The sequence below is a fragment of the Bombina bombina genome, chromosome 3, assembly GCF_027579735.1.
Source record: "Bombina bombina isolate aBomBom1 chromosome 3, aBomBom1.pri, whole genome shotgun sequence".
In the NCBI taxonomy this organism is placed as follows: Eukaryota; Metazoa; Chordata; class Amphibia; order Anura; family Bombinatoridae; genus Bombina; species Bombina bombina.
In genome coordinates, this window is record NC_069501.1 from 518,480,224 (window position 1) to 518,492,816 (window position 12,593).

A 12,593-nucleotide genomic window follows, 5' to 3' on the forward strand; every position below is an offset into this window, starting at 1 on the left:
CTTAAATTTAAAATTAGAAATCTCTGAATCAGGTCTCCCCGATTCAGAGACGTCACCCACAGACTGAAGCTCTCCGTCCTCAGGTTCTGCATATTGTGACGCAGTATCAGACATGGCTCTTACAGCATCTACGCGCTCTGTATCTCGTCTAACCCCAGAGCTATCGCGCTTGCCTCTCAATTCAGGCAATCTGGCTAATACCTGTGACAGGGTATTATTCATGATTGCAGCCATGTCCTGCAAAGTAATCGCTATGGGCATCCCTGATGTACTTGGCGCCATATTAGCGTGCGTCCCTCATGCGGTAGGCGAAGGGTCCAACACATGGGGAGAGTTAGTCGGCATAACTTCCCCCTCGACAGACCCCTCTGGTGACAATTCTTTTATAGATAAAGACTGATCTTTACTGTTTAAGGTGAAATCAATACATTTAGTACACATTCTCCTATGGGGCTCCACCATGGCTTTTAAAACATAATGAACAAGTAGTTTCCTCTGTGTCAGACATGTTTGTACAGACTAGCAATGAGACTAGCAAGCTTGGAAAACACTTTAAACAAAGTTAACAAGCAATATAAAAACGTTACTGTGCCTTTAAGAGAAACAAATTTTGGCAAAATTTGAAATAACAGTGAAAAAAGGCAGTTACACTAACGAAATTTTTACAGTGTATGTAACAAGTTAGCAGATCATTGCACCCACTTGCAAATAGATGATTAACCCCTTAATACAAAAAACAGATTAACAAAACGAAAAATATGTTTTTTAAAAAGTCATAACAACTGCCACAGCTCCTACTTTTGAAGCCTTTTGAACCCTTTAGAGATGTCCTATAGCATGCAGGGGACTGCTGAGGGAAGCTGAATGTCACAGTTTGTAATTTTAACTGCACCAACTGTAACTTTTATACTATAACAGTGGAAAGCCTCTAGGCAAAAATAAAGCCAGCCATGTGGAAAAAACTAGGCCCCAATAAGTTTTATCACCAAAGCATATATAAAAACGATTAGCATGCCAGCAAATGTTTTATATTACACTTTTATAAGAGTATGTATCTCTGTTAATAAGCCTGATACCAGTCGCTATTAAATCACTGCATTTAGGCTTAACTTACATAAATCCGGTATCAGCAGCATTTTTCTAGCAAATTCCATCCCTAGAAATATGTTAACTGCACATACCTTATTGCAGGATAACCTGCACGCCATTCCCTCTCTGAAGTTACCTCACTCCTCAGAATATGTGAGAACGGCAATGGATCTTAGTTACTTCTGCTAAGATCATAGAAATCACAGGCAGATTCTTCTTCTAATGCTGCCTTTGATAAAACAGTACACTCCGGTACCATTTAAAAATAACAAACTTTTGATTGAAGTTAAGAAACTAACTATAATACACCACTCTCCTCTTACTACGTCCATCTTTGTTGAGAGTTGCAAGAGAATGACTGGATATGGCAGTTAGGGGAGGAGCTATATAGCAGCTCTGCTGTGGGTGATCCTCTTGCAACTTCCTGTTGGGAAGGAGAATATCCCACAAGTAATGGATGATCCGTGGACTGGATACACTTAACAAGAGAAATGGGGTTTACAATCCCCCTAGACAATTGCTACGCGTTTCTCAGTGATCACACGCTGTTTCCTCAAGCAGATTGTAGGAGCGATACCATCCCATCACCCGAATCAGTGAGCTAGGACACAGAGATCCCAGTCTGAGTCATCTTGCACACTGGCGCTGCCTCACTTGTGAGTAGTACACAGATATCTGTATAAATGTTGGCTAGTACATAAACCGAGTCACACTAGGAGGTGCCCTCCAGTGTTTGTGTTTTCTACACAGAAAGATCAATTGAATAGATTAGCAGTTTACACTACTGTTGAAAACAAAATTAAAAAAAAAAATAGAATAAATGGATAAGAAAGAAAAAGTTTACCACGGTTTGTCGAACTGTGACTCTTTCAGATTGCTCTGGTTTAATTGGAGATCTGCCATCATACTGAGGGAGGGGTGCTGGATACAGGACCACTGGTGTTTCTATGTTTAGCCCAGGAAGTCCATAAAACATATATTTCTAAAAAAAAATTCACAAATATGAATTTATTATTTATTAGATATTGCTATGTAATTTGTACATGCTAAGAATTATGGGGGGGAAAGCAAATTATAAGTAATTAATAACCTAGTCCTCTTTTTTTTTTTTTTAAAGGGACACTGAAGTCAAAATAAAACTTTAATGATTCACAAAGAGCATACACACTTTCCAATTTATTTCCATTATCAAATTTTACACAGTCTGTTTATATGCACACATTCTGAGGCAACCACCAGTATAGATAAAAATCTATTTTTTTTTAAAATAAAATGCTTTTTACATAGCCGCTGGTGCATGCCAACTATTGACAGTGACTCCTGACTAACCCTGACTGATTTTGAAAAATAATACTACTATTTGTTGGAAAACACGGAGATATATGCGAATGCGACCCCTCTCCAGGGCCTGACCTGCTGGCTCTGACTTCAATCGCTCAGGGATTTATTTATTTGCTATTTCATAAATGCTGTGTTGACTTGTACTATTCCTATATGTGGAATAAACTCCCTAACTTGAGTGCCACACTACTTCACTAATAGACCCTAGTGCGCAGGACAAATCAACTAATGGACCCAACTTATGTTTATCTAATTTCTGGAATAATAATGCCCTCCCCCCTCAACAATTTTCTATGTTATAAGAATACCGGGTGTTGCCTCTCAAGTAACATAATACCTCATGTTTATGTTACGTTTGATTGTATTATATGTATGCTGTTATTGTTTTAGCTTAGTTTGGTTAGTGGAGGAATTTTCCCTCCAATTGCAAAAAAAAAAAAAAGGGAAGCTCGTCTGCTTCACAGGATTCATAGCTATAGTAATGGACACACAAACTCAATTTTACTTGTCATAATATGATTGAATTATCACACCAGTAATATGCGTAATAATGCTGCCAATACCCTGGATTATTTGTGATGTTGTACGAGTACTTCTCAAAAAATTAAGTAATTTAAAAAAAAAATGCTTTTTGAGGAAAAAGCTATCTAAAAGATAATTTTCCATTTAAGATACATTATAATCTAATGGTTATTCATACTGAAATAAGAATTAAGTTTTTAATTTTGTAGCATGAGGCTATATATTCAAGGCTGTAATGTTTAATTTTTTTGGCAAATTAATTCCATTAATCCATTCACAATGTCCTGTTTTTCAAAGTTTTCTGTAAAGTTATTTTAGGCATTTTTCTGTCTAGAAGATATTATCACATATTATTGGTTTTGTAGTTCTCAAAACTGTAAATTTGTGTCTGTAGAAATAACATTTCCCTTCTACACTGCAACAATGTTATAAAACATAAAGCGTTGAGAAATAGACCTTAAAGAAACAGTATACACCAATGTTCATATAACTGCATGTAATAGACACTACTATAAAGAATAATATGCACAGATAACGGTATAAAAATCCAGTAAAAAAACGTCTAAAAACTTAGAAGCTCCCAGTTTAGCTCTATTGAAAAGGTTACTGGAACACCCACTGCAAGTGGGAAATAAGACACTCCTCCCTCCCCCTTCCTTTGCATATGAAAAGACCCTTTACACAAACAGGAGCAAGCTGGAGTAGGTATACGTCGGTATTCTCCTAAAACTTTGGGACTTGTTTAGGAGTCTGAAAATCAGCGCAATGTTATTTAAAAATAAGCAAAACTATTTAAAAAAAAAAAAAAAAACTTTATGGGCTATATAAATAGATCTACAAAACATTTATGCAAAGAAAAAATGAGTGTATAATGTCCCTTTAAAGGGGCATAAACACACAATTCTTTCATGATTCAGATCATACCATTTTCAGATTTACTTATTTTATCAAGTTTGCTAAATTCTCTTATTCTTTGTTGAAAGATTGCAATGCTCTACTGGGACCTAGCTGATTACATTGGGTGAGACAGTGACAGGCAGCTAGCTCACAGTAGTGCATTGCACCTGAGCTTATCTAGGTATTCTTTTCAACAATAAACAAAGCAGATTAGAAAACTGAAGGTTCTATTTGAATCATGACATTTTTTACTTTACTGATTGAACTAAAGAAATATTATTGGCACTATGATAAAGTAAAAACAGGGAATAAGAGGTAAGTCTAACCTCAGTGCTACCCCTTTAAATATAATGTACACAGATGTGGGAAGGAAGAAGGGGACAAGAAGGGGTTTAATTAGCACTCACTCCCATAGAATAGTAAAGTTGTAGAATAAATTCTACTAAATGAAAACGTTATTGCTTAAATACTAATTTATTGGCATCATGTTAAAATAAGGTATATGATAATTATTACATAACCAAATGTAAAAAAACATAATTTATGCTTACCTGAAATTTATTTCTCTTGTAGTGTAGTCAGTCCACGGGTCATCCATTACTTATGGAATATATCTCTTCCTAACAGGAAGCTGCAAGAGGATCACCCAAGCAGAGCTGCTATATAGCTCCTCCCCTCACATGTCATATTCAGTCATTCGACCAAAACCAGACGAGAAAGGAGAAACCATAGGGTGCAGTGGTGACTGGAGTTTAATTAAAATTTAGATCTGCCTTAAAGACAGGGCGGGCCGTGGACTGACTACACTACAAGAGAAATAAATTTATCAGGTAAGCATAAATTATGTTTTCTCTTGTTAAGTGTAGTCAGTCCACTGGTCATCCATTACTTATGGAATACCAATAACAAAGCTAAAGTACACGGATGAAGGGAGGGACAAGGCAGGAACCTTAAACAGAAGGAACCACTGCCTGAAGCACCTTTCTCCCAAAAATAGCCTCCGAAGAAGCAAAAGTGTCAAATTTGTAAAATTTTGAAAAAGTGTGAAGTGAAGACCAAGTTGCAGCCTTGCAAATCTGTTCAACAGAGGCCTCATTTTTGAAGGCCCAGGTGGAAGCCACAGCTCTAGTAGAATGAGCTGTAATCCTTTCAGGAGGCTGCTGTCCAGTAGTCTCATAGGCTAAACGTATTATGCTACGAAGCCAAAAAGAGAGAGAGGTAGCCGAAGCCTTTTGACCTCTTCTCTGTCCAGAGTAAACGACAAACAGGGAAGAAGTTTGACGAAAATCTTTAGTTGCCTGCAAATAGAACTTCAGGGCACGGACTACGTCCAGATTATGCAAAAGTCGTTCCTTCTTTGAAGAAGGGTTAGGACACAGTGATGGAACAACAATCTCCTGATTGATATTCCTGTTAGTAACTACCTTAGGTAAGAACTCAGGTTTAATACGCAGAACTACCTTGTCTGAATGAAAAATCAGATAAGGAGAATCACAATGTAAGGCAGATAACTCAAACACTCTTCGAGCCGAGGAAATAGCCATCAAAAACAGAACCTTCCAGGATAACAGCTTGATATCAATGGAATGAAGGGGTTCAAATGGAACGCCTTGAAGAACGTTAAGAACTAAGTTTAAGCTCCACGGCGGAGCAACAGTCTTAAACACAGGCTTAATCCTAGCTAAAGCCTGACAAAAAGCCTGAACGTCTGGAACTTCTGCCAGACGTTTGTGTAGAAGAATAGACAGAGCAGAAATCTGTCCCTTTAACGAACTAGCAGATAAGCCCTTTTCTAAACCCTCTTGTAGAAAAGACAATATCCTAGGAATCCTAACCTTACTCCATGAGTAACTCTTGGATTCGCACCAATATAAATATTTACGCCATATCTTATGGTAAATTCTTCTGGTAACAGGCCTGTATTAAGGTAGCCTGTATTAAGGTATCAATAACCGACTCCGAGAAGCCACGCTTTGATAGAATCAAGCGTTCAATCTCCATGCAGTCAGCCTCAGAGAAATTAGATTTGGATGGTTGAAAGGACCCTGAATTAGAAGGTCCTGTCTCAGAGGCAGAGACCACGGTGGGCAGGACGACATGTCCACTAGGTCTGCATACCAGGTCCTGCGTGGCCACGCAGGCGCTATCAGAATCACCGAAGCTCTCTCCTGTTTGATCTTGGCAATCAAACGAGGAAGCATCGGAAATGGTGGAAACACATAAGCCATGTTGAAGACCCAAGGGGCTGTCAGAGCATCTATCAGCACCGCTCCCGGGTCTGTAACAAGGAAGCTTGGCGTTCTGGCGAGACGCCATGAGATCCAGATCTGGTTTGCCCCAACGATGAATCAGTTGAGCAAAGACCTCCGGATGAAGTTCCCACTCCCCCGGATGAAAAGTCTGGCGACTTAGAAAATCCGCCTCCCAGTTCTCCACGCCTGGGATGTAAATCGCTGACAGGTGGCAAGAGTGAGACTCTGCCCAGCGAATTATCTTTGAGACTTCCAACATCGCTAGGGAACTTCTGGTTCCCCCTTGATGGTTGATGTAAGCCACAGTCGTGATGTTGTCCGACTGAAATCTGATGAACCTCAGAGTTGCTAACTGAGGCCAAGCTAGGAGAGCATTGAATATTGCTCTTAATTCCAGAATATTTATTGGGAGGAGTTTCTCCTCCTGAGTCCATAGTCCCTGAGCCTTCAGGGAGTTCCAGACTGCACCCCAGCCTAGAAGGCTGGCGTCTGTTGTTACAATCGTCCAATCTGGCCTGCGAAAGGTCATCCCCTTGGACAGATGTGGCCGAGAAAGCCACCATAGAAGAGAATCTCTGGTCTCTTGATCCAGATTTAGCAGGGGGGACAAATCTGAGTAATCCCCATTCCACTGAATTAGCATGCACAATTGCAGCGGTCTGAGATGCAGGCGCGCAAATGGAACTATGTCCATTGCCGCTACCATTAAGCCGATTACTTCCATGCACTGAGCTACTGACGGGTGTGGAATGGAATGAAGGACACGGCAAGCATTTAGAAGTTTTGATAACCTGGCCTCCGTCAGGTAAATTTTCATCTCTACAGAATCTATAAGAGTCCCTAGAAAGGGAACTCTTGTAAGTGGTAATAGAGAACTCTTTTCCACGTTCACCTTCCACCCATGCGACCTCAGAAATGCCAGAACTATCTCTGTATGAGACTTGGCAGTTTGAAAACTTGACGCTTGTATCAGAATGTCTTCTAGGTACGGAGTCACCGCTATGCCTCGCGGTCTTAGTACCGCCAGAAGTGAGCCCAGAACTTTTGTAAAGATTCTTGGAGCCGTAGCTAATCCGAAGGGAAGAGCTACAAACTGGTAATGCCTGTCTAGGAAAGCAAATCTTAGGTACCGATAATGATCCTTGTGAATCGGTATGTGAAGGTAGGCATCCTTTAAGTCCACTGTGGTCATGTACTGACCCTCTTGGATCATGGGAAGGATGGTTCGAATAGTTTCCATTTTGAATGATGGAACTCTTAGGAATTTGTTCAGGATTTTTAAGTCCAAGATTGGTCTGAAGGTTCCCTCTTTCTTGGGAACCACAAATAGATTTGAATAGAATCCTTGCCCGTGTTCCGTCCGCGGAACTGGGTGGATCACCCCCATTAGTAAGAGGTCTTGTACACAGCGTAGAAACGCCTCTTTCTTTATTTGGTTTGCTGATAACCTTGAAAGATGAAATCTCCCTCGTGGAGGAGAAGTTTTGAAGTCCAGGAGATATCCCTGAGAAATGATCTCCAACGCGCAGGGATCCTGGACATCTCTTGCCCAAGCCTGGGCGAAGAGAGAAAGTCTGCCCCCCACTAGATCCGTTTCCGGATAGGGGGCCCTCTCTTCATGCTGTCTTAGGGGCAGCAGCAGGTTTCTTGGCCTGCTTGCCCTTGTTCCAGGACTGGTTAACTTTCCAGCCCTGTCTGTAAAGAGCAACAGCTCCTTCCTGTTTTGGAGCGGAGGAAGTTGATGCTGCTCCTGCCTTGAAGTTACGAAAGGCACGAAAATTAGACTGTTTGGCCTTTGATTTGGCCCTGTCCTGAGGTAGAGCATGGCCCTTACCTCCCGTAATGTCAGCTATAATTTCTTTCAAGCCGGGCCCGAATAAGGTCTGCCCTTTGAAAGGAATATTAAGTAATTTAGATTTAGAAGTCACGTCAGCTGACCAGGATTTAAGCCATAGCGCTCTGCGCGCTTGGATGGCGAATCCGGAGTTCTTAGCCGTAAGTTTGGTTAAATGTACGACGGCATCAGAAACAAATGCGTTAGCTAGCTTAAGTGCTTTAAGCTTGTTCATAATTTCATCCAATGGAGCTGTGCGAATGGCTTCTTCCAGAGACTCAAACCAGAATGCCGCCGCAGCAGTGACAGGCGCAATGCATGCAAGGGGCTGTAAGATAAAACCTTGTTGAACAAACATTTTCTTAAGGTAACCCTCTAATTTCTTATCCATTGGATCTGAAAAGGCACAACTATCCTCCACCGGGATAGTGGTACGCTTAGCTAAAGTAGAAACTGCTCCCTCCACCTTAGGGACCATCTGCCATAAGTCTCGTGTGGTGGCGTCTATAGGAAACATTTTCCTAAATATGGGAGGAGGGGAAAAAGGCACACCAGGTCTATCCCACTCCTTGCTAATAATCTCTGTAAGCCTTTTAGGTATAGGAAACACGTCAGTACACACCGGTACCGCATAGTATCTATCCAACCTACATAATTTTTCTGGAATTGCAACCGTGTTACAATCATTCAGTGCCGCTAATACCTAGCAATATGCGGAGGTTCTCAAGCTTAAATTTAAAATTAGAAATTTCTGAATCCAGTCTCCCTGGATCAGATCCGTCACCCACAGAATGAAGCTCTCCGTCTTCATGTTCTGCAAACTGTGACGCAGTATCTGACATGGCTCTCACCTCATCCGCGGGCTCTGTCCTTAACCCAGAGCTATCGCGCTTGCCTCTTAATTCTGGCAATTTAGATAATACTTCTGTCATAACAGTAGCCATGTCTTGCAAAGTGATTTGTAACCATCATGGACGATCTGGATCATGGAGGATGAAGTAGACAGATTGTGACTGAATTTTTACTGAGCAAAAAAGCGCTAAAATAGGCCCCTCCCACTCATATTACAACAGTGGGGAAGCTCAGATAACTGTTTCTATGCAGAAAACAAAGATGGCCATGTGGTAAAAATCATGCCCCAATAAGTTTTATCACCAAGTACCTCACAAAAAACGATTAACATGCCATTAAACGTTTTGAACATAGATTTTAAAAGTTATGAAGTGTTATTAATAAGCCTGCTACCAGTCGCTTTTACTGCAGTTAAGGCTCATACATTATTTCAGTATTAACAGTATTTTCAGAGTCAATTCCATTTCTTAGAAAAATACATTCAGTGTACACACACTCATCAGCCTAATACCAGTCGCTATCACTGCATTTAAGGCTGAACTTACGTTACATTGGTATCAGCAGTATTTTCTCAGTCAATTCCATTCCTCAGAAAAATAATTTACTGCACATACCTCGTTTGCAGGGGGGCCCTGCATGCTATTCCCCTTTTCTGAAGTTACCTCACTCCTCAGATGAGAACAGCCAGTGGATCTTAGTTACGTCTGCTAAGATCATAGAAAACGCAGGCAGATTCTTCTTCTAATGCTGCCTGAGAACAAACAGCACACTCCGGTGCCATTTAAAATAACAAACTTTTGATTGAAGAAATAAACTAAGTTAAAAAACACCACAGACCTCTCACAGCGACCTATCTTTAGTTAGGCTGCAAGAGAATGACTGAATATGACATGTGAGGGGAGGAGCTATATAGCAGCTCTGCTTGGGTGATCCTCTTGCAGCTTCCTGTTAGGAAGAGATATATTCCATAAGTAATGGATGACCCGTGGACTGACTACACTTAACAAGAGAAATACTTATTAACCTTATAAATACCCAAAAAACACACCACAATCCTACTGACGAGTATAAATGATAGCACACACTGCAGAGCCACCCCCCTGTATTCCTGGCCGATAACGGGAAACGTTGACTTCAGGTGCCAGGGATGGTCTCTACTGTGTTGAACAACTACTCAAAAAAGGGGAGTCTGTCAGTAGGAAAGAACTTTAAAATTACATAAACGCGTTTCGGCCGTTGCTGTGCAGCCTCTCTCAATATGGTAAAGTATACTGACAAGCCGAGTGCTGCAACTAACCGCCTTATATACCCACCAGGCTCCTATAATGACCAATCGCATGTAGCTTCATGAACACACCCCTTCAAGAACCAATAGATACTGGTCTATGTACACGTCATACGTTGCTTCCGATTGGCTAACGGACTATACAGTTTGTCCAATAGTTCTTTGTTTACATTCAAAAGTCACGTATGCTATTCAAAAATTCACATTGACAGCTCAGGGAAGTTTATATATTTATTTGTGAATGTCACATAGAGAAACTATTAGTAATATAAGGTGATTGCGGCTAAAATATTCAAAAGTGCATCATATTCCCTTAAGACCTACTGTTAAGTTAAGTGAGCTACATAGTAACAATAGATGAAGAAAAAGACCATGGTGGACAGGTTCCAAAACAAATGGAATATTAGTAATCACATTACATGTAAAACAACTAATGTAATTTACTGTGTTTCATGCAGCTGTGATTTAATATATGTGGGCATGACAACTAGATGCCTGGGTAGACGAATGACTGAACATCTAAGCAATATCAGAAATGCTGCTAAAGATGTTGAGAAAGGTAAACAAATCACCAGTGTGGCTAAACATTTCCTACATCATAGTGGTAATACCAGTGAGTTCAGATGCTGGGGATTGGAAACCCTACAAATAGGAATAAGAGGAGGGGATGTGGAACAGGCTCTGCTTAAAAAAGAAGCCAGATGGATATTTAAATTGAATTACGTTACGCCCCATGGCATGAATGAGAACAACATTTTTTTTTTTAGAAGCCTATATTAAGGGATGTAGTTGTGTATCAGTGTTAATTTCGATTTAGTCTTAGTCTTTTGACTAAAATGCCATTTTAGTTTTAGTCGTATTTTAGTCATCTGAATTGTTTTAGTTTTAGTCTAGTTTTAGTCAACTGAATCTCCAGTAGGGGTTTAGTCAAAGTGTAATGCATTATTTAAGCATTTCTCTATAATTTGCAAACCGATTATATACTCCAGAGTAAACATAACACCTTTTATTATTTATGGTATTAAGGTTTACAACATGCAATACAGACACAGATTTAGCCCTTGTGATATATAACATCTAAATTAAACTTAAAATTAAATAAAACCAAGTTTCATAAACAAACAGAAGTGCAACTTTAAAATATAAAAAAAACAGAATTTATGCTTACCTGATAAATTACTTTCTCCAACGGTGTGTCCGGTCCACGGCGTCATCCTTACTTGTGGGATATCTCTTCCCCAACAGGAAATGGCAAAGAGTCCCAGCAAAGCTGGCCATATAGTCCCTCCTAGGCTCCGCCCACCCCAGTCATTCGACCGACGGACAGGAGGAAATATATATAGGAGAAACCATATGGTACCGTGGTGACTGTAGTTAGAGAAAATAATTCATCAGACCTGATTAAAAAACCAGGGCGGGCCGTGGACCGGACACACCGTTGGAGAAAGTAATTTATCAGGTAAGCATAAATTCTGTTTTCTCCAACATTGGTGTGTCCGGTCCACGGCGTCATCCTTACTTGTGGGAACCAATACCAAAGCTTTAGGACACGGATGAAGGGAGGGAGCAAATCAGGTTACCTAAACGGAAGGCACAAAAATAGCCTCCGAAGAAGCAAAAGTATCAAATTTGTAAAATTTGGCCAAGGTGTGCAGTGAAGACCAAGTCGCTGCCTTACCTATCTGGTCAACAGAAGCCTCGTTCTTGAAGGCCCATGTGGAAGCCACAGCCCTAGTGGAGTGAGCTGTGATTCTTTCAGGAGGCTGCCGTCCGGCAGTCTCATAAGCCAATCGGATGATGCTTTTAAGCCAAAAGGAAAGAGAGGTAGAAGTCGCTTTTTGACCTCTCCTTTTACCAGAATAAACAACAAACAAGGAAGATGTTTGTCTGAAATCTTTTGTAGCCTCTAAATAGAATTTTAGAGCACGGACTACGTCCAAATTGTGTAACAAACGTTCCTTCTTTGAAACTGGATTCGGACATAAAGAAGGTACAACTATCTCCTGGTTAATATTTTTGTTAGAAACAACCTTAGGAAGAAAACCAGGCTTAGTACGCAAAACCACCTTATCTGCATGGAACACCAGATAGGGCGGAGAACAGGCTTAAACTTGTCAACAAAGCACAAAAAACGTTTTAAAACAAAACCGTTACTGTCTCTTTAAATTTTAAACAGAAAACACTTTATTACTGAATATGTGAAAAAGTATGAAGGAATTGTTCAAAAATTACCAAAGTTAAGCATTAAGAGTATTGCACACCAAATTTCAGAGCTTTAACCCTTAAAATAACGGAACCGGAGCCGTTTACAAATTTAACCCCTATACAGTCCCAGCTATAGCCTTTGCCGAGACCCAACCAAGCCCAGAGGGGAATACGATACCAATTGACGCCTTCTAGAAGCTTTCCCAGCAAATTTCAGATCCTCACACATGCATCTGCATGCCCTGCTCTCAAAAAACAACTGCGCAGTAATGGCGCGAAAATGAGGCTCAGTCTACAACTAGGAAGGCCCCCTGAC

At 40.5% G+C, this 12,593-nt stretch overlaps 1 protein-coding gene across 1 annotated transcript in view; it reads right to left on the reverse strand.

Annotated features, from left to right (window-relative positions):
* HEATR6 (HEAT repeat containing 6) overlaps window positions 1-12,593 on the reverse strand; it is a 188,030-nt gene that overhangs the window by 96,873 nt on the left and 78,564 nt on the right. The window contains exon 7 of the mRNA XM_053706936.1: window positions 1,934-2,071. Coding sequence (XP_053562911.1) covers window positions 1,934-2,071 — 138 coding nt within the window. The remainder of the gene's footprint in view (window positions 1-1,933; window positions 2,072-12,593) is intronic.